The sequence below is a fragment of the Musa acuminata genome, chromosome BXJ3-2 (assembly GCF_036884655.1).
Source record: "Musa acuminata AAA Group cultivar baxijiao chromosome BXJ3-2, Cavendish_Baxijiao_AAA, whole genome shotgun sequence".
Classification (NCBI taxonomy): Eukaryota; Viridiplantae; Streptophyta; class Magnoliopsida; order Zingiberales; family Musaceae; genus Musa; species Musa acuminata.
The window spans coordinates 29,853,796-29,881,686 of record NC_088350.1 but is presented as its reverse complement, the minus strand read 5'-3'; the positions used below and the strand labels follow the sequence as shown (position 1 = coordinate 29,881,686).

Below are 27,891 nucleotides of genomic sequence, written 5' to 3'. Positions count from 1 at the left end.
GGCAGCTGATAAAGACTCAATTAAAAGCCTCGCATTTCGTGCACATCCAGAGTTGCCGATCTCGAATGAACCTGACCATATTTCCGGCCACGTTAATGGAAGAAACCAACCAGTGTGGTCCAAGGCGGCCGCCACATTGGTCAACCCAATGACTTGCTCTGCGGACCCCATCCTGCCTCAGCCAATGAAAACTCGATGCGAGATTCATAAAGGTCCGTCTTCATTTTCCCATATCTTATGTTTATTATATTCCTAATTTCTCATCTACCTTTCCTTTAATGCATCGGAGTCTGTATTCGTCTAAAATAAAAGGATTTCAGTGTAATAAGAAGAGAAATATTCAAAGGGGTCGACTTGTAAATAAAACGATGGTAGCGACTAATTCGTAAAAACCCTGTCGTATAGAGTAGGAGAGCATTGCCTCCGTTTCAAACGAGAGGAAGGATGCATTTGCAGAGCGCGGCCTTCTCTGCCGCTCGTCCTCCGCTGCCGATGCTGAGGGCCGGCAGTAATCTGCCTGATGGTGGTCATTGTAGCGTACCAACCGTCTCCTCCTCATCCTCTTCTTCTTTCTCGACGGATCTGCCACCGTTTCTCCCGCGGATCCGTCCACTATCCTGCCGTCCTACGCGTTTCTTCCTCACGCCTCGCTTGGCCAACCAGAAATCCTCGCTCGGTCTCACCACTGTGGTGAAGGCTGCAGAAGACGTCGCCGCCGCCGCGGCCGGGGGCACGGAGAACCATGGCGAGGCTGCGGTCTCCTCATATGGTTCGAGTTCCACGAGCGGGATGGTGAAGAAGCTGCAGCTGGGGTTCCTATTCGGCCTCTGGTATCTTTTCAACATCTATTTCAACATCTACGACAAACAGGTTTGTCTTCGTCACAACTACCACCTCAATCTATGTATCTAATTTCGTTCCATGCATCCTGATCAAGAGACCCTTTTCGCCTCATCGATGAAAGATGGTTTCTTCCTAGCACGAGGAAAAATGGCAATTAACGAGAGACCAATATATTTGTTTGGAAATGAAATTTCAACTGCATCTTAGATCCATATGGCTGGATTACTTTTTATTTTGTTATGCCTCTTTCTCCAGTAATCTACGATCTACTGCACGAGAAATTAACTAGCTTGAACGGATTAATCAGAATCCATCAAGGCGAATTAAAGCTCTGTTTCTGTTGAGAGAAATGGTTATGTTTTGTTCTCATCCTGGAGAGAAAAGCATGCTTGCCAAATTTCTCAGAGAAATTTGCACTGTTGGATTCCATTTGTGAACCCGAAACTTCAGATTAGAATTTTAGGTGGCAGCTTCTTGTTCCATCATGAACCACACTATGATTTGTGTTTTGCATAAACCATTATATGGTCATTGTTTATTAATATCCTGATGTTTGAAAAACATATGAACAAGAGTCAACAAGTATAATTTTCATCAAGTTTTTTTTTTTTTTTAATTTTAATCAGAGAATTTTGTTCTATCCTTTGTGCAATTATATCTGATAATACTATGATGAAACATGAACCAGTCCTCCATTGCTCATCCATATAGACAAAAGAATTCTGTTCTTCCACCCTTTTAAGTGGTGTAATGTAATTTTTGATGGTTTCTTATCATTTGTTTTGGTGTCATGATTTATAAGTTTACTTTTCACTATTATCTTTTATTAAACACAACACCTTGATCTCTCCTTAATTAAGATAAGTGAATATGGTTAACGAGTGCATCTTTCATCCTATGTGCCGGAATGAATACAGTATTAACTATTAAGACTTTGAAGTTTGAACCATATGGTTCACAACGGTCATAGGATGATCATTGGGAAGGGCACTTGATGAATATTTCATATGCAGTAATGTAACTAATGTAACCTGAAGTTTCATATCTTTCCTATTGCTTAAAACAAATCTGAGGTGTTTATGGAGCTGTCTGATATTTTTGCTTAGGCTTCTCAATTATGTTTAAGGATTTGATGCCTATGACAAGCCTCCTCTACCTGGATTAATGAGATCATTTCGTATCCAGAAGCAATGCCCACCTTTGGACTTTTTCCTTCATACGAAATCTGGGATGCTTAAACCAAGTCTTTCATGCAATAAAAACATTATCACTATAAATTTAGCATTCTTATGTAATTTTATAAGAAGAAATTGATGAAAGCTGATTCTTGTTTGAAAAAGGTCTTATAGATATATACTAAAACATAATATATCAAATGTTCAGTATAGTTTTTCTGATGGCAGAGTAGAAGCTCTAATGATATTGTTGCAGGTTCTGAAGGTATATCCATTCCCAATAACCATCACGACATTCCACTTCGCCATAGGGACTGTGCTTATTTGGTTGATGTGGGTGACTAATCTATACAAGAGGCCTAAGATCTCTTCTAAACAGGTGCTCAATGGTGGCATTTATAATTCTTGGATTATTGTGGTCTATATCCTTTAACATATGATTATGTATGGGCAGCTTGCAGCAATTGTTCCCTTGGCTATCGTGCACACTTTGGCAAACCTTTTCACAAACATGAGTCTCGGAAAAGTTGCTGTTTCATTCACTCACACAATAAAGGCACTGGAGCCATTTTTCACAGTAGTTCTTTCTGCCATGTTCCTTGGAGAGGTAATTTTCTTGTCTAATCATTCTTGTTTGCATCTACTTGAAGTCCTAGAGGAGTCAGTAAGCTTTGGACCTCTTTTTTCCTGATCATGTGAGGTCCCTCATAATTAGTAGATCCTTTTTGGGACTTATGTCTTCTGAAAAGATTGTCTTGTAACCCTCATTGTGAAACCATAGAAGCGCTTACCCACCATTTTAGATGTTTGACCTTATATTTACTCTTTTTCATAATGCTCCATATTTGATCCAATTTGTATTTGGCCATTATATGAAATATATATATATATATATATTGAAATATATTTTAATTATATTAAATGGCGTACATGACGCTCACACGTGGATTCGAACCTAAGACCTATCACTTTGTGCAACAATGCACCAACCAATACAAATGTCTCAACAAAGAGCATTGTATGAAAATATATTGAGATATGTTTTCTTGTCCTCCATGGTTGTCATCGTGATGCATGTAATTTTGGTTATTATGACCCTCCCTCGACCTCGCATTGGCGGGAGCCTCATGCACTTCGTGCACCCCTTTTTTTTAATGAACTTTGGATGGAAATAAAATTGAAACATTTGATTATTAATTTTATCTGCAGCTGCCTACTCTATGGGTTTTGATTTCTCTTGTTCCAATTGTTGGCGGTGTTGCTATGGCATCTCTAACTGAAGCTTCATTCAACTGGTAAGTAGCATTTTCTTTCTTAGTTTCATTTTGTCCCTCAAATTTGCCTATCTCAGTTCCTAGTTGAAAATGCAACAAACCTAGATACTTTATTTAATCTAGCAGTCAAACTTATAATCCCTTCATTTCTGGGAAAATAGGGCTGGATTTTGGAGCGCAATGGCATCCAACCTTACCAATCAATCTCGTAATGTTCTCAGCAAAAAGATCATGGATAAAGATGAGGTACTCTTAAGTATCTCTCACTTACTCCATGGATCTCTTATGTGGGCTAGTCGGCACTGAGTTTGGAATTGGTTCAGATAGGCCAGGATTGTTTAAAGTTTAAACTCTACGAAATGGCCGAATATGAAAGTCTGCAACATTAATCTGTCAGTTTTGCTAATTTCACTAAATTTATATTGTGTGCATGGTGTGTGTGTGTGTGTGTGTGTGTATAGTGGAAGAGAAAAGGGGGAACTATAATGAAAAATAAAAATCTTAATTTGCACATGCAAATTTGGTGATTGCTACCTCAATTCTTCAGCTAACACTTGACCTTAACCTCAAAATTTCTTATTGTTGAATGGATTTCAACCAGTTCAAATAATACTGAATAATACTGTTGAAGACATGACACAAGTTGAGTTTTCTATTTCATATTTTCGTCTAAGCAATTCTGATCTTGACTAGTAATTTTTAATTAAACAGGAAACGATGGACCACATTACTCTCTTCTCAATAATTACAGTCATGTCATTTTTCCTGTTAGCGCCTGTATCCCTATTGGTTGAAGGAATAAAATTTACTCCATCATACATGCGGTTTGCTGTAAGTAAATAATACTGAGAGCAGATATCTATTTGTAACAACTATTTTGAGAGGTTCCAAATTGTTAATGATTAGTCCTTTTACCTCTTCCGTCTGTAGGGTCTGAATCTCAAAGAGGTATATGTGAGATCGTTCCTTGCTGGTGTTTGTTTTCATGCTTATCAACAGGTCAGATATCCTTGAGCACATTTAGTTATGGTTATTGCTCTTATGAGATTCTTCTTTGACTAATTAACTTCTTTTGCTTTATGAATCGGCTCAATTCTAAAGCCCATTAAGATGGGCTATAGATAACTTTATTGTATATCTTTTGTTTGCAAGTGATTAATTTGATTGCCCTACATTGCGAGACAATGAGGGGATGAACTTTTTTTTTTAATAATCTACTAGTAATGGGTTTGAATCCCTCCTTTGCCACTTACCCTTTGCAAAAAAATAAAAAATAAAAAAAATCTGCTATTGATGTTCCGGACTTGAGCATTTGAGCCATGTTGATGAGACCCACGCCACAGAAGCTATTGTACTAGCAGGTTGCTTGGATTATTGTAAACATTATTAGCAGCTTCAAAAGTCCATCTATAAGGGCTCAGAGGAGTTCTACTGAGATAGGTGTTATCATAAGTCAATCTAACATCAGCAACTGAGAAGGATTTTAAATTATTTGTAATGGTGCAATGAAGATGGAAAGTAACTAGAAATAGAGTTGTGCCATACATCACATAGATGGTTTACCAATAAATAACTTGGGTTGAGTATTTTGGATCACCCAGTTAATGCTTGTTGTGCATGAAAATGATTTAGCGGATCACTTGTGTCATTAAAATTGGCATCAAAGCACCTCTGTGGTCCCTATATGTCAGTGAAGATATGCCCTCATGTGCTTTAAGATGGTGTTTACCTCAGAATTGTCTCATATTGAAATCTTAAAGCAGAATTATTGGCTATGCTTGTTGCACCTAAAAGCTATGCCAAAAGTCTGATTGGAAAAGTGTTATAGTTTTGTATTGAGCAAGAATCAGAAGATACATATATATTTAGACTTGGTGACCTGTTAGCAGGAACCTGGGGCTTGAGTATCTTGGTCCATGTTAACCACCATACACAGATTACTGGGATATTAGATTACCGATTTGTTACGTCATTCAGCTTCTAAATGTCAATAGAATACTATTTGATTTCTTATCGTTGAGTCTCAAGGTATTAAGAAAAAACCATCAGAAGTCCACATGAAACAAAAAGATATCCTTGAGATATGTAGGACTAGGTATCAGCCCTCCCATCGAAGTTCCAGTCATAAGGTAGCATTTTTAAGTGGCCAATTCAATAGAAATGTGATCTGTACTGGCCATTTGTAACCACTTGGCTCTTTGCAGTGGTGTGACCACTAAGAAATCTGATCTCTGAAACAAGATCAGTCATATTGCTTGAGGTAATTGTCGCAGAGCACTAAAGGTAACAAGAATATTTCAGGGGTGAAAAGTGGACGCGGATGTATTAAGGAGTGGACTAATAACAAGGTGTAGGAAACATGAGCTGATTAGTCGACTATGAAGTTCACAGCTGGAGAATCACATGGAGCAGTGTCGATGTCAAATGTGTTTAAGTTTAACTATGTATCTAGATTTTGCAGTAGCAAGAATGCTTGAACAGATGAGTAACATTTACCAGTTAGCAAATTTTGTTTTAGGGCCACACTTCACAAAAATTTAAATAAAGATTCTTACAAATAATATATTGGGTGCTTGAGAGCTTTGCTTAATTGATCATCTCTAACATTTCTTTCTGTTGCTTGGATTATGCAGTCAACACATTCTCATTTCTTGCACTACGGTCTCATTATGGCTTCTTTGTCGCAGGCTTCATACATGATATTAGCCGAAGTATCACCTATCACACACTCCGTTGGAAACTGCGTTAAACGCGTGGTGGTTATAATCTCGTCAGTTCTCTTTTTCAGGACACCAGTTTCACCTCTTAATTCTATTGGTAACTCTTACCCCTCATGACTGTTGATAAACTGCTTCTTGGATCGATTTCCAAATCCATTCTTGGATTTCCTTTGCAGGAACTGGAGTGGCACTCATTGGTGTCTTCCTATACTCGAGGGTGAAGAGAACCAAGTCCAAATCTGCTTGAGACTTTGTTCTGGTGTTCCTAGTGGTGGCACCATCTTTCCACCTCGAACAGTTTGGTAAGGCAGCAGGATTTTGTGTTCTTTTCTGCTGGCTCCATTGCCAAAGTTCAGAGGCAAATTATGCTAATTGCCATTTGCCTATAAAATTAATACACACTTTTGTATCATTACCAAGTTTTTTGTTTGTCACAGTGATGTTTTGGATCTTAAAGATTTTCCAGTAGGGGGATAATTTGTTTGGTTCTTACAAAAAAGACTACCTTACCTTTCCTCATCCTTGAAAAGCAATGCATAAGGTTTCATAAATCATAAACCATATTAGAAATAGGACTTCATGAAACATTTCTATTTTAGCGGCACAAAATATTAAATTTCCACTTTAAAAATGGCACCCATTATTTCCCCAAAAATAGTTATTTAATTAGTCATTAAATGAATTGCCAACAACACGTGATCGACAACTCCCTCCATCGATGTCTATTTAATGAGATCGGTAAATGTTATCTATTAATATAATTAAAATTATATTTTGATTTATTTATTTATTTATGCTCTACTCTCTCTTGTGTGTTCCTTTTTTCGCTTCCCTTTTGTCTTGAATCGAACGCAACAGTGGCTTTTCAACAAATACTTCTTCGACGAGGGAGGTATAATATAAGCTACTGATTCGGCGGACGAAACTTTGACGAGAACTCTCGAAGTTGGATCAGATTCCACGAACCATGAGGTTGTTAGCTCGTTTCGTCTCGAGAGTTGGAGACAATCCGTGATGAAATGAAATGATTTCATCTGCTGGAATCAGGCATTAGCGCTGGTTGGTGATCAGATCTTCTTCTTCTCGTCATCGATGCCGCTCTGCTGGTAGAGATGTGAGATTGAGACTTCGAGGCGGCAAGCGAGATCTGCTGGTCCCAAATTAACCATGGAAGTAATCTGAAGAGGGGGAGAGTGAAGGAGAGGAGCAGATGAAGCGGCGGAACTTTTTGCAGCAGCAACGCAGCAGCAGATGGAGAATCAAGGCGCTGGTGGTGGTGCTCCTCTTGACCTCCTGCTTCTTGCTGATACTTAACCACTACCACTACAGCCGAATTTTCACGTTTGGTGCGCCGGAAGCTCCGCCTCTCGTGGTTGTCCAGAAGCCCAAGATCGCCTTTCTCTTCATAGCTCGCAATCGGCTTCCCTTGGACTTCGTCTGGGATGCGTTTTTCCAGGTCTTGGTCCCTGATCTTTCTTTTCGTCAGCCCCTAATGTTTGTTTCTGTTCACACGACAACAACTTCGGTCCTATGAATTGTAGGGAGAGAAAGAGGGAAAATTTTCAATCTTCGTTCACTCGAGGCCTGGGTTTCTCCTCAATGAGGTGACCACGCGATCTGCTTACTTTTCTGGCCGTCAGGTCAATAACAGTATTCAGGTATAGTGCTTTCTCTTTGCTGGTGAACTTACATCTGGTCGATGAATCATTCTCTTATTCCTAAGGGATGATCGTGTTTATATTATTCCAACCTTCATTACGCGAAAATTTTAATTTTCTGCTGCATCTTGTACTTCAAATTATGTTTATGTTTCGAAATCCATGGAGAAACTGGACTTCTATCATGAGTCATTCAAAAACTGGAAGAATTGACATGTCTTCGACTGAATTCTGAAGTTGTAGGTGCACATGTTTGTGTTCCACATATTTCCAAATTGATGGGAAATGTCTGTCTGCGATTTTTTTTTATTATTTGCTTACAATGATCATACTGGTGATCTTATTGTAACCACTTTGGAAAATACAGAATGTTCCACCCTCTAGTCATGTCATTTATGATTCTTATTAGTCATTCTCCATGACATTTTGGATGTTTCTTCAAAAGGCTTCAAGCTTTAGCAAGCGAATGATCATAAATAAAATGCAATTGCACATCAAGATTAGCTGTTGCATAGCAGTTAATCAGTGCTATACAGGAGCTTGTGTTTGAAGTTTGGACCATGCTTTCCTCTGATGTGGTCTATAAGTTGAAGCATAGTCCATTCTTGGCGATGCTGGTAACTGTTTACGAGTTCATCTATTATTTTGCTTGTATGTTGGCATTATACTAATGAACCATCATTAGCTCTTGTGACCGTCATGGTACCAGCCTTAACCATGACCAGTACACTACTGATACATGAAATTGCGAACTTTGTTTCAACTTGCTCATGTTCTAGATCAGAGAGTTTATAACATTGCAGCTAAGTTGAGTTATCTTCTCATTGTTGAAAGTATAATTTGCATATATTGGATGGTTGTTTATTCAGCCCTTAAGATGATAAAGACCACCAACGACTTCTATAAAATCTGCTCTCCTGTTCCTGATTAACACTGCTACAGGCAAAAGGGATGAAGGATAATATCGATCACTTTGTCTTCATTATTGTCACTGTTCACTAAAATTTAGCAACATCATCAAATACAGTTGAAGAAGAATATAATCTTCTGTTGTCTGTAATGTGAATAGACCTTGATGAAAATACTGGCCACTGAGAAATATTTTGCCAATTTGACCTTTCATTAACTTTGATCTGTAAGCACTATTGTGCAACAAACAACTAGCATACTTTTTTATGTTGTAGTAAGATTTTGGTTTTCTTGAATAGCTATGATTACTCATAAAGAACATTGGTTTAATGAGTTGGTGGTGTTTAGTTGCATTTCTTATTTCTTGACACAGCTTTCTTGTCATTTTGGGTATCATTTAGCTGTATAGCCATTGCTGTCTTCCTCAGGCTTTTTTTTTTATTTGTCTCTCATAGACATTGGAAAGCGGCATAAGTTCTTTCGGTTTCAATTTTGCAATAATTGTTGTTCCCTGTTTTCAGGTAGAATGGGGAGAGGCTAGTATGATTGAAGCAGAGCGTATTTTGCTTAGAAATGCACTCAAGGATTCTTCCAATCACCGGTTTCTTTTTCTCTCTGACAGGTGGATTAATTTTTTTAAATGTACTTGTTTCATGCTTATGAATGTTTGTGCGGACTACGATCATTATGCCAATTAGTTGGTTGTTCCACAATCTTCAATCAGTATTCATGATTTGCTGGTAATGAATTTGACTAGAACCTAGTGATGTTAGGTTCATCAACATAGTCGGAGTTATAATTAAGTTCTACTTAGAATACGTGTTATGCACATGTAGGGAGCTTAAGTGAAGAATCCATTTTGCTTCTATGTTTCTTGATTAATACATAAGAGAGTCATAATTACTTCATGGTATGAATCATCGTGAAACTTTATCCCACTCTCTCTCAAATATCACTATATTGCTGGATTTCTTCATCATGGATTTCTCATTTCTGTATTACTAATGTTTTAAGAATGTTTACCTTTTGACAAAATAGGATAGAAGTTTGTTTGACTTTAGATTTTATGACAATGATTCCATTCATATTGAACATTGAGTTATGGTCAGAGATTATAAGGGTGTGCCTTTCCATCTCCATCTTAAGTTCATTTAAGCTTGTGCATGTTTTTGGTACTTGGGAGTTGGGATGTTTTGTTGTTACAAGTGACTCCATTCTTGATGAATAGTTACATGTTGTGCCTTACCTTAACCTGTGGCTAATATTTTCCAATAATCCAAATAAATGTTAAACTCTGCTGTAAGGGCATTAATATTAAAAAAATATTCTAGGCTTGTATGATTTTATCTGTGCTGTATATTATACTTCTTCAAGATCTTAAGACCCATGTGTTTTCCTCATGGTCTTTATATCTGTATCCTCGCGTCACATCAAAGTTCTAATGTGGCATCTAATGGGGTGTATCTTAACAATTCATTTATGGTGAAGGGAAAATGTAACTGTTCAAGTGACGTGCAACTTCATAGCTCATGTTGTTGTTCTTAACAAGGGTCCCATGCCTTTAGGTTTAATGGAATAGTGCATTTCAAACTCTAATAAGCCAGTACTTATCATTTCGTACCTTTAGATTTGGTAAACATTACATTGTGCATATAATGTTGTCTAAAAGTTTTCAACACTTTTAAAATAAGATATTTTTCAACTTGGTACTATTAGTGGATGGCTTGTTAGCTTTTCTCATCTTCCATTATTAACATAGTAGATTCTTGACCTCTGCATGTATTGGTGCAGCTAACTGTAGATGTCTCTCTTTATGCATTGCAGCTGCATTCCATTATATAACTTCAGTTACACATACCACTATATAATGTCTACGTCAACTAGCTTTATAGACAGGTATGTTTCACTGGTCCTGCTTGTCATGGGCAAGTTATAATAGATTTCTTGTATTTCTTCATTGTTCTGCATTCTCAGCTTTGCATGAATATTAATCCCTATTTTTCTTCAGCAATTCAAAAGTTCCCTAATCACAAAATGTACTGTAACATGTTTTTCATTGTGATTTACATAAATAAATTTGTAAGGCAAGTGTACATCCTGTATCCATCTCTCCAATTTGATAGTAGCAATTCTTCAAATGTTCATCAATACAGCAAGCCCACCCCAAAATGAGTTACTTCTCTCTTATTCCAACTTTACCAAAGCCTCTGGTAGGCATAGCTGAGATAGCAACAGGGTTTATGTTCCTGTAAGGATGAAAACGAGTGCAACCTCACAGGGTTTATGTTCCTGCAAGCAACTTAATTTTTATCTAATTGAGCCTTTAATATGTAGAAATTTAAGGTAGAAAAAACCTGCTATCTCTTTCATCCCACTTATTCCAAATTGAAGCACATACGAGTAAACTCGACACACTAAGAGCAATTTAATTGATGATAAAAGACTTTGTATAACTTCACTAGCGTGTTCTTCGGTTTAGGCAGATGGCACATTCAACATCTTAACATCATTACCTACCAAAGCCAAGAGCTGTGCCGGCGCTTCAAAGAAAGTGATAGGTTCACTCCTTCCACAAAAGCATACACAAACATGAAATAAATACACCATCTTTGCAATTATAAATTGCGAAATGAAGCACTGGATATCTGCGTTATGGCCACTAAATTCTAAAAATAACATCTGACCATTTAATGCTGGAAGCAGTTTTGCAGACACAAAGCAGGGTCGTTACAATCCAAAAATGAACCCAGTTATTCCAGTGTATAATTGGAGGAAAGGATCCCAGGTATAAGATTGTGCTCCCTGAATTTGATATACCACTAAAATGCTTCCCTTTTTGGTATTATACTAAAATGAGATATTTCTGGCATTTTTAGTGGGTTGTGTTAACTAGAAAACATGCTGCAGTGATGGTCAATGATGATACAGTCTTCCCAGAGTTTGAGAGGCACTGCAGAGTAAGATTGCTTTCTCAACATAGAGAAGTTCTTCAGTCTACAGTAAGGGTGTCACTGAGGGAATACAAATCATATTTGGCTTTTTTTTTTTTTTCATGCCTTGTAGATCAATGTGAAATTACTATGCTTTGATCATTTGACCTTGACAATAATACTGAAATTTCACTATTTAAGTCTATTGACTAAGTCTCAACGAACTAACATCCAAGCCAATTCTACTAATTTTACATAATGGTTTTTATGAATTGTATCTTGGACGGCCTCTGATATTATTTCCAGACTTAGACCAGTCATATCCAGTGTTTATAGGAATAGAGGTTGGATCTTTTCACTTTCTACTCATGCTAAAATAATTGTGTTACCCAAATTAGCAATGATATTTTATTCACATATTTCTATTCCAGCGGTTGACCATATATTTGCTATTTAAAATACCCTTAGCACATGGATAGATAGATGAAATTTAATATTCAGGAGTCGAGGTATTTATTTTCTTTAAATTTCAACTAGTATTATGTCTTAGTATAAATGTTGGTGAAGAAAATTTTCATATAAATGCCAACCAAGTAGTCAGGACTAAATGCTACTGTCTGTGATGATGTTTTTTTTGTGCTAATGTGCTTTAAAGATTCAGTCTATCAGCTGTTTTTTTTTTCGGTTCGAGATTTTACTAATCATTGCATTGTATTAAATATGGACATTTATCTTTTTTCTGAATATTTTTGTTGTAAATGTTCCCAGAGGAGGTCACTACCTGAGTTTTGGAGGGATCATCCTCTTGTAAGTTATTTTTACCCATTTGACATGTCCTTTTAATTTTATTGGTACACCATGGGGCAGTTTGGTTAGACTATAAGTGCCTATTCCATAATAAGTTGCTGACCTATCCTAACTTTGTTATTTGTTAATGAAAATATAATCATTTTATTTTTATTGTTTACCTTAAACAAAACAGAAATGGTACAAGTAGTGACTCTTGTAGTTTATTGCAAACCATTTATTTGGTTCTTGGTACTCGAACGAAATGGCTCTTGAGTCTCTTAACTGGAGACCACATGACTCAGAAATATCAGACCAAGCATTATGAATGATGGATGCATATCAAGTTGATAAGAAATGTATGTCATACAGTTGTTCCATTGAAGTGATGATCTTGACAAAAAAAGTTCTTTTCATTTTATGTGAACAGTGACAGCAACTTTTGAGATTAATGCTACTGTCAACTGTCCAAAATTAGTTAATCTTCTCCACAATGAGGGGCCAGGTGAAAAATGGTAGTTTCTGGTAACACAAGAACATGTTAAACAAAGTTGTTACCCCGCTTTGACAAGGACTATTGCGACCATAGCTGTCGGTGGTTGCTGTTTGTTGATGTTAAAGAATGTTAAATAGTTATCTTCAGCATGTCTATTCAACAAATTGGTTAGATCATGCTTGATAAGTTTAATATTACTTCTTACAACTAACTGTAAGTTGGAAGAAAAACCTATAATATTAAAATATCCTATTGGAAGCAGCACATTGGAGGAAATAGATTGACACTGTGCCAACTTAACTGTTAGAAATGGTTGTGCAACCAAATATGCCAAGAAGTGTTCACATTCATATTGAATGACCTTTTACAATTTCAAATGACCTTTTACAATATCAATTCAAGAATTTGATATTGTCAAATTAAGAGGCAACTTGTTATTGTGCTGCACTTTCAGCTTCCAAGTTCTATATAAAATTTTTGAGTAGTTATAAGTTTGAATCTGAAGCAGTATGAATTAGCTGTCAAGATATAGTGAAGTTGTTTGTCCAACCCAAGCTAACTTTTAAGGTTCTGTCTCTAATAATTTGACATGGGTTTGTTTGAAGTGGCTATTTACAGTCGTTAACTTATGCAGCCTACAGATGGTTCCAAGGAGCACAACTGTATACCAGATGAACATTATGTTCAGACATTGATTGCAGTAAGTCCCTTGTGCACATGGTTTCTTGAAATTCAGAGTTGTTATGCCGTTATGGTCTCTAAAAGAGTAAGGTACATGTGAAGCAAAAATTCTTGAAAAAATTGTTTGGACATTGGTACCATTCAATGGTTGCTCTTGACTTCTCGCTCATAGGTAAAATATCATTTTGTCTTCAGTGTGTACACGTCCTTTATCCTCGTAAAGAAATATTTGCCAAGATTTACAAAGAAAAACATATCTAGGTATAAGTGCTCTCGTTTTATGTCAACTAAGATGATACCGAGTATAAATCCATAACAAGTATACTTCTCCTTTTCAATAAAATAAGCTGTCTCATTTGCAGTTTGGCTTACGTGGTTGGAAAACATTAGTTCTTAATTTTGTTGACAGAATTGTCAAGTATAATTTCTTTTCTTTCGACTACAAAATGTCAAGCAAAGAAATTAACACAATTCTACCTAAATGATGTCTTATACTGCTTGATTGTCCTTGCTGTTCCTCCTATGCTCTGAGGTCTTTGGGTCACATGTTAATATTCCATTTCCATCTGAGCTTATTTTGTTCAATAACTTTAAACCTGTTAAAAGTCCTCCCATTTCTTTATCCAGCATAAGGGCCTTGAAGGAGAAATTACACGGAGAACATTGACACATACATTATGGGATCTTTCTTCATCCAAAGATCGTGAAAGGCGAGGATGGCATCCAGTCACATACAAGCTTTCGGATGCTACACCTACTCTTATCCAAAATATAAAGGTATGTGCTATACTAGCCTCTTTCAGATTTTCATTGATTGTCACTCTTGTGTTTGTTCATATAGGCAGTTAGTACCAAAGCAAAGACTAGATTGCTTGAAGAGCGACCATAGGTAGTAATATCTAGTTGCATATATTATATCATGTTTTTTATGTATAAGGGCCTAAGATTGAAAAAATTCTTACTAGAAACTATAAACAAAAAATTTAAATACTCTTAACTATTGCTTCTTATAGAGCTTAATGATAACAAAGGATCCCATGTAACCAACCCCAAAATAACTATTTGGGACTAAATGTTTTCTTGTTATTGTAGTTGTTGTAAGGACCCAAGACTTGTGAAGTTTCCAAGAGGAGAGGCTAAAATGACATATCTAGTCTCTAGATGAATAAGAATTTTTTGGATTCATTAGGAGAGTAGATGGATACAAGTAGACTAAATAAGTGGTGTTTATTGAACTATATATATAATATTTTTCTTTGAATCTAATTGGAAATTAAACAAATCTAATTGGCCTTGTACATCTCAGATTGAGGTTGTTTCTGACTGTAATGCCTCCATATCAACTGGAATGATATCACTTTCTACCAGCGGTGGACAGGTGGCTTTAATCTGGATCATTAGAGACTGGGTTGTTTGTTCATATCCTAATTATATAAACAACCTTGATAGACCAGTAATGTTGCCTAGTCATGGTGTGAGGCAAACATGTGATGGCAAGAATGGAAGGTATTAGTTGCATAATTTCCTTTTAGAAGGGTTAATCTTTCGATAAAATGTGTTCTGCAATAAAAAAATGGGTAGTCCAAGATTTAATTGGAAGGAGGAAAGCTATCGGAGATGTTTATGTGATAAAAATTATCAAACCTCAAGTCCTATCTCCTAGAAGAACACGTAACTTGTCAAATACTCTAAAGCATGTCTTGGATATGTGAGCACAGTGATCTTATATGGCATATGGAGTTTGGCCATAAACTCATTGGAAAATAAACAGCATGGAAACTGTAGGATTCTACATGGGGTAAAATCTGTTGAACCTAACTAGAGAAATATTTTCCTGAAGTCAGCTCGTATGTCATTAAACTAAGCTAGTGGATGTTGTTCCAAGCCCTAACAGTTTGTTTATTGACATGTCTTATGAATCCCTGAAATCTCAAATCTGCCTTTCAAATGCAGGGCATAGACAATGTGTATTATGAGACCGAATACAGGAGGGAATGGTGCAGAAGCAAGGGGCAGCCATCCACATGCTTTCTCTTTGCCAGGAAGTTCACACGTGCTGCTGTCATGAGGCTTCTTAATACGGTACTGCATAACTTACTATTTGCTTACTTGGTTCGTTCAACTTATTTACCTTAGTAATGGCTGGCTGGCTTCCGTGGATGCGCGAGCATGTGTGTGGCTATAGCATGATCAGTTTACATTTGTTTCTCTAATGCTGAACTTTTTTTTTGTATTTTTCTTGGCAGTCGGCAATAATTCTAAATTGACAAAATTGACAAAGACCAGATGCATTATACAATAATTCATCTGCTGCTACATGGGCAAAGGACCTGACATGTCGTTGGTGTAAATGATAGCAAATGAGAATTGCCTCTTGGTAGCAGTCTTTACATAATAAATTAGTTAGCAGCCCTACAGAAGGGAAGAAACATGAGATTTAGATTGGTTTTGAATTGTGTAGCGTACCCTTTTGTGATCTTTTGGCAAACTCATGCTTTGTTGTATATTTAATCTCCTCTGTATTTTTTTCTTGTTCCGGGTTGCCGGAATACTACTCCATTACTTCTTACATGTGAGAAACAAATATCAGCTAATGCTTCTAGCAAGAAATCTTTTAGATCTTGTGATGGCCAGAACATGTTGACTAACTAATTTTTCGCTTATTGTCCTTTCACTTGAGGGTGTTTTATTTATTTATCATCACTCTTCATCCTGGTGTAGTGAATGAGCAAGCATATCGATAAAGTGAATGCATTTTTGTTATATGTTACAAAACAATAAGGATGAAAATGATGTATAACATTTTAACTTGTAGGAGGCTAATTAATATATTATCCTTGTAGTTAATTATTTTTAATATTTTGATCTCTATATTTTAAAAAATTATATTAGTATTCATATAGTTATGAAAGTGAAACATCTAAGTTCATTTATCCTAACGTCATTGGTTTTACAAACGAAAACATAAATTCAAAAGATAAAAAAATAATTTTAACATTCTAATTGATAATGATGGACGATGATATAATTGGACGTCGCAAGTGATTATTATAGATAATAAGAACTACAATGAGAAGTAAAAATCGCTTTGCATATACGTTGACAATGATGTAGATGTCAAGCGACTCTCATCTTTCATCATCATTCTATTTATCCACAAAAGTCATCATTCTATTTATCCACAAAAGTCATCCTGTGATCTCCAACGATAATATTATTTATCACCACTAATTGAAATATTAAAATTATATATATATATATATATATATATATATATATATATATATATAACTAATGATGTTAAGATAAATAGATTTAAATATTTTACTTTCGTAACGAAATGTCAAATATAATTTTTTTAAGTATATAGACTAAGATATGTAATTATTTGTTGTCTAACCAAGTTTAAAGAGAGAAAAATTACAGATACGTCAACCGTATCTTTGACCGTACAGTGACTAATGGACTGGACCATATCTATCTTGTTCACCATGGGATGGTATCCAACATTAAAAACCTTGGCAGAGACTTGCATTATTGAATTGTCGATCATTTCACTAATAAAAAAAGAACAGCAAGGACATCCGATATAAGAACTCAGAAGCGGGGCGACCTGCATTCGGTTGGACATGTGGTCGAGACAAGGAGTCATCTCGTTCACTTCGGTCCAGTTAAAACTCACCCAATGCACAAGATCAATTCAAAGAGAGGAAATTAGTAGTCAAGCTAATCCCATTAGCTGCTATCACAAAAGGGACTTATCTGCAATATATAAAGTAAAAGAAACTTATGTGATTATGCACCGTGGTAAAAACCCAAAGGCAAGAACATGTTAATTTAAGGTCATTGATGAAGATTAAGAAAATGATACTTCCAGGCATGTAGCATCTTCAGCCATTAAGCTTCGTCACAGGCAAAGGGCTTGCGATCCAAATTCCCATGGAGCTACACATGCAGGTTTCGGAATCCATCAAACATATATGACGGTGCAATGGCTGTGGCAGCTTTACTTGGTTTCTGGTAAATTCATTCCATGTCGCTTGAAAAATTCTCGAAACCCATACACACTTAAGTCATAGTTAAACTGCACAGATAAAGAGAAAATTAAGTGATTGGATGATCCGATATGGTTTATCCTAGTAAAACATGATCAGTAATACACAATGAACTTTGCCGTACTCATTTTTCCTAAGGCATTTCTGTACAAATAGAAGAAGCAAACAAGACCAAATGCTCACCTGATGCTTAGATCTGACTTTTCGGCTTAGAGACGAAGACCTAACTATTATGGTCAGGTTCAAACATGACCCACCAACAAAAAGATACTAGAGCAAAAAAAGCTTCAAAATAGCAGGATGACCCTTCGTAAACTCTCAACCTATGTGGGCCTTTCAAACAAAAGTGCCTCTTAAATAATGCCAAATTTAGTCATTGTTTCTAGCATATCCAACTGCAATATAAAAACCAGAAACCATCTATATGTTTACTGTAAAGGTGAAAAAAAACCATTTTATATGTTTACTGTAAAATTGAATAATTTGACCTTCTGACTGCGACAGAATCAACATGCAATTCTCCTATAAATTCTCAAGAAAGAAAAATGGGAAGACGCAACCTGTGTTCTGTAACAAGGTCAAATGCCAGCTTACATGGCATCAGAATCCTTACAGCACATCTTGTAAGTCTGAAACAATTTATGCTTTTGAACTACAACAGGAAAGTTGATAGAATCAACCTGTGGCTCTTCCTAAACAAAAAAAAAAAAAAATGAAACCTTTGAAGGATCGAGATACGTCCAACACTAGTTTCACAATTAAGAAGCATTATTCTAGACATATAATATGCTCAATTTTAACCAAAAGTTCAGCGTTTGGGATGAGTACCAAAAATGGTGGTGCTACTAGAACTGCAAGCCTAGTAGAATTGTCAAGGAAATCTATCCATCCATGAAGGAGAAGAGACTATCTTCCTCTGAGATGTTGATCGATCACACAGTGCCATTTTACAACAGTGAGGAAGCTAATAGGAGTTCAGTTTTTGGTAGGGATTCAGAGAGCATCTTCGCTTTTGGGGTTCCTTCATAGATCTTAAAGCCAAATTTCATAATTTACGAAGTCGATCTAATGGCGAAGAAAACATGGCTTAGAATACCAGTAACAGTACCCATACCAGAATCAGCTCAGGCTGGAACCTATAGATCAGTATGTACTGGTGCTGGTTGGCACAATGCCAAAAAGGATAGTAAAAAGAGCATTTACCACTAAGACCTGAGGTGTAGTACACCAGCAAACCCAGACCTGGCTCAGGCTGGTGCATACCGGGTCTACCAGGTGGTAAACAACGGTGCCAAAACCTTGATGAGAACTTTCAGAAGTAACATTTGAGGGTAAGAACTACATTAATTGCACTAACAAGATCACAACTTAAAAGTGATCAAGAATTTAAAACAGGAGGCATCTCAAATTAGGATTCATGATAAATAAAACCACATCGGAGGGAAAAAATATATCACAATGGTCATGTGTCGGTATATGGTTTGGTACAGAGTAAGAGAAACATTAAGCTTTAAATGAATAAGTAAATGATGACATACAAAACTTTTAACACAAAATTAGAGACTTACTGGCAAGACTTTCACTGAATACTTTGTGATGTTAGGATCTACCACTTTTCCCTGGCCAGTTGCCTAGGAAATCATAATAAGAGATTAGTGAAAAAGACAACATAAAACAACAAAATATCACATTTATGGTAATCCACATCCGTGAACTAATAGTTTACATCACTAAGATATTCATCCCATAACTGTAAGCATGATCAAAGTGCCAGATTCCTTTACAAATTGTTAGTGTGTTATTACAGGTCAAGAGGAATGGATTAGAACATACACTAAAGAAGAAAGAAAAAGGGTGAAAAGATTACTTGTTCTGGACTGTAAAATATTTCAATGAATGGATACTCATTCCTTTGTCTCGTTAAGCAAAATGCTGGATATTTTGGGCATTCCACCTGTATAAACCACAGTAAGAAACAATATATAGATATTACTAATTTGACATAATGAATGACAAAATGATAATAATTCTAAAAGTTCATCAATATTGGTACAGAACTCGACAATCACACTAGATACCAACAATGACAACCATTAATAGGTTCCAATAGACAACTCATCAAAAAGAATTTTGATTACTGTTTCAAAACCACAATAAGCTGAATTTGCAGAAGTGAAGATATAATAAGGTTATTTTACCAACTTTATTTGGTACAACATTGTCTAACATGTGATATTTCTTTTTCATGTCTATGCTTATATGAACTAATACAAGTCCTATTCCAAAACTAAGATAATGAGATTTTAAAGAAATTGTATGGAATTAAAGTTCTAAAAAGTACTTGAAAAGGAAACACAATTTCTGAGGAGTGTGACGCTTACTGAAATTAGTTACCCTGAAAGGAGAAAGTTTGAAAAGGAGAGGTAGAGGAAAAAGAGCAGAAAAAAGAAACGAAAGGCGATTGTTCAAGGGTTTCAGGAGCATTGGAGAGGCATTGGTCCCCCAGAGAATATATAGATTTGCCAATGCTCAAGGGACTGGATTCTTGCATTCAGTAGATCAACAGGAAATATTGCCCAGCCTCTTCCATGCTAGAACCTATCATAATGAATATTTTGCCCTCTTCTATTGACTTTGCACAATGGTCTTGCTTATTACAATCAATTATTAAGTAGCAAAAGAAATTTGACTTACAGAACCAGAAAAGAATATGTATCCATGCATGCATAAAATTTATTAGATGTATGTGTATCTACAGATACATCCATGCATGAGTATGCTTAAAAACCAAAAACAGTATGCATATATACTGTGAAAATGGAAGCATTATACACAAAACTTCCCATGGTTGAAGCAAGCACCAAAACCAGCACCAGAAAGTTTTAATTTTAAGGTTCAACTTTGTTGCATAAGGCATGAATCACAACAAGGATGGGTTCACAAAGGTGAAACCCAACATCCAGATATCTTGGACAATAATAAACTGCCAAACAGATAAATAACCAAAGTTCATATGAAGCAAAATTCTGTCATACAGATGATGATTTAGTCTTAGCCGACGAGTTTAGTATTGAAAGAAAGAAAATAGAGGAAGTGGGGAAAGAAGAAGAACAAAGCGAGGTGGTAAAGAGAACAGAAGAAAAATAAACCGAGGTATGGCGACAGCCCAAATATAACAATTGTAACCTCTAATCTACTTCTCAATATATAAATTCACTAAAAAACGACAACATGGATAAATCCATTGAAAATTAAGTAAATAAGTCCCCATGACCATCTTGCAGGTCCCTGGGTTGCATCAACATGATACAACTAGAAATGCAGAAAGTTAATTATGCAGAAGGCATAGGATGATTATTGCCAAGAAGCATGCATACCATGATTAATGAGATATTTCTAAATAACAACCAAGATATTAGGTAACTCATGTGATTAATGACAATGAAATGTGATCAAGCTGTTTACTCAGCAAAAAAAAAAAATCAACAAAATATACAAGTACATGGAAACTCCTGAACAAGGATGCTAACTAAACATATAAAGCAATGGCACAAGGTGAAATAGGCATACACGCACGAATTTGAAGTGAGGGTAAAACTCAGCAGCAGCTTCCTCCAACACTTTATCAAGATGCTTTGTGTAAGGACACCTACAATTATACGTCAAGCTACTTAAATATGTTCAGTGGTACACTAACACAGGCTATGCATGTATTCAAATTAATCTCCAAGAAATTTACCAAATGTGTTAAACTACTTCTTCAATCCAATCTATAGATATACTAAGGATCATTATGTTAATAACAAATACTAGTGCGAAACTAGGAGAGAAAATAAGCATTTGCTACAGATTTCTACTTATGGATCATCCTACGGACAAGTGATAATAAAGAAATAAATTGTGCACCAAACTATGCATTGGATTTGAGTACACAAGAAAAAATGGTTTTGGACATGCAAACAGTGAGACATTTATTTTTCAATAGAGCTTTACCAATAGAAGCCAATGAAAATCAATTGGTAAAATAAAATAATTAGCAACACCTAATAGTAAATGCAACAACTACAGGACTGCCTTCATGTAGCAGCTGAACAAAATGACGCTCGGAGGTGAAGTGAACAATTCGTGAAGGTCCAAGATCTTTTGGATATCCAGTGTAATACCTGAAATTGAAAATAATACAAAATATAAAATCAAAATACCAAAACACCAAAAGAAAATGTCATGTTGGATAGAGCCCAAAATGTTTTCTCCAAAAACACTTTTATTATGCATTAGAAAACTTCAATCCTTCAATTAGAAATCAGATTAGTTTACCAATTATATCACATGATACATTTTCATGGTGGGTTCCTGGTATTGTTGTATCACATGATTCATTTTGTTGCAGCAAAGAAATTCAAGTTCACAGAACAACTAAATGAAGAACTATGAAAGTGAGAAAGTTTCACCCAAAATGATAATGAACGCAACAAGCGGTAAGCAAGAACAAGCTATGTTAAATGAATTACAGCATCTCGAAAGTACAAAGAAAAATGAGGCATCCTGAACTGAAATCTTGAGCAAGTCCAAAAGCAACCAAACCAGGACATCTGAGGCTGATGCATCAAAGTCACTTTGAACATTGAACTTATCATTAGCAGATCACTCAACAGTGCCAAAAGTTTCTAACTGTAATTAGCTCATGAAAAATAGAGATCAGATGCCAACCGAGTAGTCGTTACAGCCTACTTGATTTGTGGCTAAGCCATTCAATCTAACAGAACAAAGAAAGAGTGCACCAGGGTTCCCCTAATTCAAATCGACATGACAAGCATAAAGAAGAAATACCAGTAGTTTGGAAACACAAATAATGGGTTTTAGAGCCAAATCCAAGCAAAATACATAACTACTCACTAAAATATAGGTCTTGAATGCAAGAGAAGTAAATTTATATATTGCAGAGAACATTTAGGAGGTACAATCTACATTGTGTACCTTCTTCATTGTCTGATAACATGTTATTAAGCACACTCATCTATGTATTGTATTACTATTTAATGTTGCTTAAGGGAAGTGACACCTGCTATTTACCAACAACAAAAATAAAATTCTTTTTTGATGCTTTTTAAAAGAAGATTGACTTTAGTACTGGCTCGTGTTCATTGAAAACATGTTCCCCCACATGAAGCATATGTACAAGTTTATGTTTGGACCAGTTGATCGATAAATATGACAAGTTATACTGCAGCCTAAATAGATTAGGTTTACATTGAACTTATCAGATTTAGCTATGACTCAAGTTAGCTATAGAATTTATCACATGAACATTTGGAGTGGCTTCTCAACTCTCTGGAATTTTTTTTACCATAGATAAGGGAGCCTTAAGATTAACTTGAAAGCCTTGTTTTGAGCAGAATTGATGCATACAAGTCATATTGTTTCATATAGGTTTGTGGGAGTGATTAAGATTCACTTTGAACTAGATCTATTTGTTTCTAAATTGGATGTTGCAGGTGTTAAAATAGTTCACGTGGGATTTTTAGGAGCTGTAATATTAGTGAAAGTCCTACAATATGAGTTCTACCTAAAGACCATGCCGCTTGGGTAAGAAAGCTGCTTATAAGAGGATACAAATCTTTACACTATGAGACTTTGCCGCTCCTGTCTGCCATGCTATCAACTTTGATTCTATTCTTCTATTTATTCTTATGTTGTTTTTTGTCTTTATTCAGCATATGCTTTCTTCTGAAGTATAGTTCAACTACTGATATATATAATCACTATGATAAAATATATTCAAACACACCTAATTTGATCTCAACATTAGGTTGTTCCAGGTTCCAAATCTCAAAACATTACATGTACAGAAGCTTGTCGATGTATTGGTAATGTAAAACAAGATGACTGAGCTCAAACTTACATGTTTTCCTAGTTAAACTAGTAAATAGAAGGTCTAAAACTGTGACCAGTATGTAAAACGATGTTAATAGAACATTTAAAAGAATGTGACATAGCATTCAATATGAAGCTCCTCCTTTTTGTGCCATGCCATGAATGATACTTGCACAAAATCAACATTATATGAATGTAGTGCTGATTTCTTTTGCTTTTTCTTTTTTTTGTAAATTTTGCGGCTTACAAGAAGAAACCCAAATAACAGTAAAAAAGGGTCATAAGAGACTTCTAGTTAATTCATGGATGATCTCCTTAATTTTGTGGTGTGGTATGTGGATTACACGACATATAACTTTATAAAGGAATACAATGAGTAAACAAATTATGATGCATGTTGAACAAAAAAAAACATAACGTAACAAATTTGTGTAGCAAAATCATTCGCAGAGAGAGCGAAGCAAAGAAGAAAATTTGAAGTGCCTATGGATGTCTAATTATGCAAAACCTTAACAAAAAAGGAATAGAGGTTAACAGAAACTCATCCACCATATACATTAATAAGATTGTTTCCCTGTTTTCCTTTTTTTTGACTCCAGGAGAGCATCAAATTGAACATGTAAAAATAATAGAAAAAGGCCATCCCATACTTGCTGGTGGAGCGTAGATGGGAAAGCATACGCTCAAGAAATGACTTGTCCCCCTCTTCTGCTGTCATCTCCTCTCTTTTCCTGCAACAAAAACTGCAAAGAAATGATCTATGAAACGAATCTTACTATTAGGTGCAAATGCACTGCGATAGAGCCAGTCCTGGACCTCAGTAATCAGTAAGGCCTATAAGTCCTCAATTAGCTTTAAAAAATAAAGCTCAAGCACGCTCCTTTGGGGCTTATCTAGCCTCACCCAACGCAATTCTGGGTAGGATTAAGCACCTCTAAGTACCAATTTAATCAACTACTAACCACATTGTTTGATGAACCTATATCGACTAGACTACACTTTGTGTCCTTGGTCGAGATGGTAAGTCAATCAATTGGACCAAAGAGAATAAAAACTAATAGATATTTTATTTTGTAAAAATATCAAAAACTTAGTAAATTATTCCTGATTGGTAAGTATTTCTAGTCACATTGTAGAGCACGGTCCCAAACTTTATAGTAAACTAATCTTATTGTACCTATCCAATCGAGTATCAATATGATGCTACCACGGTATACCAGTCAATTACTAATGGGGGAAGAAGGAGAGAGACAGGGAGAGAAGGAAGAGGATGACTGAGAACGGAGAAGGGGGGGTGACGGTGGAAGAAGCACGGGGGAAGAGAAGGAGGTCGTGGAGGCTCGGCAGGGTGGCGGCGGCTCTGATGGGGGAAAGCAGAGACCGGGTGGATAAGGCTATAGGAGAGAAGGGGACAGAGAGGAGAAAAGATAACCTTAGGGGAAGATGGAGTTATGAGAGAGAGAGAGAGGGGAGGAAGGAGGTGCCGATAGAAGGAAGAAGGGAACCCGAACTAACCTAACAGTAGGTAGGAATGCTTGTCGCCAAGACGGCGGCGGCGGACGACTGCTGGTGTTGTTGGGGCTGCGACCGCGATCGACTGGGGGGAGGCAGGGAATTAAGCCATTTGAGAAGAAACATATATTATTGAACAAATCTTAAATCTCGACCGTTCATTAATGAGATGGCGCCCATCACCACCCGAATTGTTCGATCGAACGGGCGATGGGCACCTTCGTGCATCGTAATATCGATGGTAGGCTTTGTTTTCTGATGCAAATAAATAGCTTACCGACACAGTGTTCCCTCACTAGAAGGTCTCTTCCTTGTTGTCTCTTCCCTTTGCTTCTCTTCCTCACCTTCGTTCGTGATCAAGCATAAAACCCTAGAATTTCTTCTCGCCGCCGGAGGCCGGACAAGCTTCTTAACAGATCTCTCGCGCGGTCGCCGCCTTAGTGCTTCGATGGATCCTATGCACTCGTCCAAGTTCATGGACAATCAAATCATGGAGGATCAACAGCAGAAACCCCATCTCGATCGACACCAGATCAAGGAATCGAGAAACTACGGGCACCGGGTTGTACTTGGTCCGCCTCCTCCTCGTCAGCGATTTCGATGATGATAATGAACGAGGTCGAGAGACGTCCGTGTGCCCGGCGTCGTTTTACCACCGCAGCCGCTACGGTAGGTGAGGAGATGGCGCAAGATCAACTCCGGCGTCCAGACATGCTCTCGGCCGTCTCTAAGTGGTGGCGCCCGTTCGGACGCCGGTCGATCCTTTCACCGGGCATTTGGGGATTCGAAGCGCAGGTGCAGTGTTTATTTTTCTCTCTCCACCGTTAGCCCTCTTCTGACACCTACGCCATTATTTTTCTCTCTCGAAAACGGAGATGGCGGGGCGAAAACAGGACCTTAGCGGCCCGCGGTTGTTGACGGACAAGGCCGAGGGTGATGGACAGAGGCAACAGGGTGGAGGCAGGGCAAAGGTTGTCGCGGGCGGGACAGAGTCCAAAGTAATATTGTCGGGACTCGAGTCTCGAGTCGTGTTGGAGTTCAAGACATGGTAATTGATGCGTGGGTCCACTTGCTTGACATGGCATGGGTGTGCAACAAATGTTGCAGGTTTGTGTGTGATGCATTTTTGTGTCCTCGGTGGCACAAGCATAATTCTTACGAATTTGCAAAGACCTTTGATGTGGTCGCTTGAGGGTGGGGCAACGTAAAGGAGGGGAAGCTGGTAGAGGCATAGTACCAATGCACATGCATAGTCAATGGGGATAGGAGGATGTATATGTGTTGATAAGGAGAGCATACGGAGGTACTGTTGGATGAGAGCGATGAGATGTGACGATCGTTGGTGGACCTGCTTGGTGACATGAAGGTATCGCGATAGATGACACAATCAATAATGTTTGAAATGATCTTAATAAAATCGATAATTCTATATTCGCTGTTATATATTATATCTTTTATCAATAAAATCGATGAGCCTTATAAATGAGACTAAATATTTTTATAGGGATATCAATAATATAAATGTTTTAAGTACGAAGATAAATCCTAGGAACGTCGAATGACTGTGTTGTAATTAGCCCGTTCCACCGCCCAAGATGAGACGGCCCTTAGCAGCACGAAATCAGAGAAGACCGGCGCCTATTTCATTTGGATTTCAAATAGTAAATAACCTCATTTTTTTCGTCGTTCTTGGTCAAGATAACATTACAGGAAGATGAAACACTCTAGGGAGACGAGGGGGTTCTGCAGCGAGTCCTTCGCCTCCGCTTCGGATCCGGCCACGCCGCCGTCCACCGTCCCCACATCCTGCATGCACAATCTCCTTCCTCCCTCATCCGCCGGCATCTGCTCCCTCGGTCCGCTTGCCCTGGCTGCCGCTGCTGCCGACGCTCTGCGTCGTCCCGCGTTCTGCCGCAGCTCCTGCGCCGCTCGATTCGCTTCCGGGGACACCGACCGCTTGCCCGATCTCTCCACCGTCCTTCCGGCGGCCGCGTGGTCCGATCTTTTCGGCGTCGGCGATGGGGAGGATCTCCCGGCCGCCACGCTCCGATCCCGCCTGCAGGCCAACTCACCGGAGTCGGAGCGCTTCCTCTGGTACTTGGCCGGCGACCGTTCCTCCCTCGCTGCCCCCCTTCTGGCCTCCGCCGCATCTCTTCGTGGCTTCCCCGCCGGGGCGGTGGAGGCCGAATGGGTCTCGCTCTTCGCGCTGACGCTCCAGGCTTCGGAGGCGTCCTCGGATCTGGTGTCGCAGCCATTGGTGCTGTCGACTAGGAGGGGAGCCTTGTCGATGATCTCGACCTCCTTCGGCCTAGCCGCCTGATCTGCCGCTGATCTCGTGGTTGGTGGCGGCGGTCTTGGCGTCTCGGAGAGGACCTCTTTCACCGTCTCCTCCAGATCGGGCTCCGCCAGCGGTGGATCTCTCGCCCCCGCTGGGCAGCGAGGAGCGGTGGTGGAGCCTGCCACCTTCGCCTTGGAGAGAGACTCTTGCCTGTAGGCACCAGTACTGAAGCAGCCGCCCATCCTCCTCCAGCTACAGCGACATCCCTCCTCGGCCACAGATAGCTATCAGATTTTTGGATGGGAATGGGATCCTCGGCACTCGGACTTCTACCACCGGTAAGCTAACACCGTTCTTTATTGTGTTCTCTTTCTTCCTTTTTATTACTTTTGCGCTAATCAGTGGCTGAGTGAGTAGTGGTTGACAGTAGCACGCTACAGTGGCAGATGGCATTTGGGGAAAAAAGAAAACTACCGTCGATGACCCGAAGAAGAAGATGGAGAGAGACGGGAGGGAGATGGAGAGTAAATATTAAAATTAGATGACCAGTAATTTTAAGAGCTTAAACAGTTACATAATGGTTATATTAATCGATAAAAATTATGGTATGTAACGGGCATTACATGATTCGTGACTGCCTCGGAGTACTTCACAGCGGCAGGGATGAAGGCAGTTAAGTGTACCGCATTGCCGGCAGCCG

General features: G+C 37.9%; 4 protein-coding genes across 13 annotated transcripts; 2 read left to right on the top strand and 2 right to left on the bottom strand.

Moving 5' to 3' along the window:
• Nucleotides 1-412: 412 nt before the first annotated feature.
• On the top strand, nucleotides 413-6,984 carry LOC135631793 (phosphoenolpyruvate/phosphate translocator 1, chloroplastic-like). 2 transcript variants are annotated; one of them, XR_010494505.1, is made up of 10 exons: nucleotides 413-870; nucleotides 2,275-2,397; nucleotides 2,473-2,625; nucleotides 3,228-3,313; nucleotides 3,454-3,538; nucleotides 4,004-4,123; nucleotides 4,223-4,291; nucleotides 5,980-6,109; nucleotides 6,189-6,314; nucleotides 6,871-6,984. XR_010494505.1 is itself a non-coding variant. In XM_065139688.1 (9 exons), exons 1-9 carry the CDS (start codon nucleotides 445-447, stop codon nucleotides 6,257-6,259), a joined length of 1,263 nt encoding a protein of 420 aa, XP_064995760.1. In that variant the 5' UTR covers nucleotides 414-444; the 3' UTR covers nucleotides 6,260-6,489. The 2 variants fall into 2 exon arrangements, 1 of the variants encoding a protein (XP_064995760.1); XM_065139688.1 differs by lacking the exon at nucleotides 6,871-6,984 and having other exon boundaries at nucleotides 414-870; nucleotides 6,189-6,489.
• A 238-nt stretch (nucleotides 6,985-7,222) lies between these two features.
• Nucleotides 7,223-16,094, top strand: LOC103975567 (glycosyltransferase BC10). Its single transcript, XM_009390568.3, has 11 exons — nucleotides 7,223-7,468; nucleotides 7,554-7,670; nucleotides 9,101-9,201; nucleotides 10,404-10,475; nucleotides 11,283-11,364; nucleotides 11,456-11,536; nucleotides 12,278-12,316; nucleotides 13,426-13,491; nucleotides 14,100-14,249; nucleotides 15,426-15,554; nucleotides 15,719-16,094. The coding sequence occupies exons 1-11, from the start codon at nucleotides 7,223-7,225 to the stop codon at nucleotides 15,737-15,739; spliced, it is 1,104 nt and encodes a 367-aa protein (XP_009388843.2). The 3' UTR covers nucleotides 15,740-16,094.
• Nucleotides 16,095-17,169: 1,075 nt separating this feature from the next.
• Nucleotides 17,170-25,882, bottom strand: LOC135586747 (uncharacterized). 9 transcript variants are annotated; one of them, XM_065140262.1, is made up of 8 exons: nucleotides 25,191-25,263; nucleotides 24,917-24,998; nucleotides 24,052-24,144; nucleotides 21,571-21,690; nucleotides 21,098-21,176; nucleotides 19,395-19,481; nucleotides 19,096-19,158; nucleotides 17,170-17,556 (listed from the first exon to the last, which is right to left on the bottom strand). In XM_065140262.1, exons 3-8 carry the CDS (start codon nucleotides 24,117-24,119, stop codon nucleotides 17,479-17,481), a joined length of 495 nt encoding a protein of 164 aa, XP_064996334.1. In that variant the 5' UTR covers nucleotides 24,120-24,144; nucleotides 24,917-24,998; nucleotides 25,191-25,263; the 3' UTR covers nucleotides 17,170-17,478. The 9 variants fall into 9 exon arrangements, with proteins under 9 accessions (XP_064996334.1, XP_064996326.1, XP_064996327.1 ...); XM_065140254.1 differs by lacking the exon at nucleotides 24,917-24,998 and having other exon boundaries at nucleotides 25,191-25,882; XM_065140255.1 differs by lacking the exon at nucleotides 24,917-24,998 and having other exon boundaries at nucleotides 21,104-21,176; nucleotides 25,191-25,882.
• A 726-nt stretch (nucleotides 25,883-26,608) lies between these two features.
• On the bottom strand, nucleotides 26,609-27,549 carry LOC103975569 (uncharacterized). The gene has a single exon (XM_009390577.3). The coding sequence runs from the start codon at nucleotides 27,431-27,433 to the stop codon at nucleotides 26,618-26,620; it is 816 nt and encodes a 271-aa protein (XP_009388852.2). The 5' UTR covers nucleotides 27,434-27,549; the 3' UTR covers nucleotides 26,609-26,617.
• Between the last annotated feature and the right edge of the window lie 342 nt (nucleotides 27,550-27,891).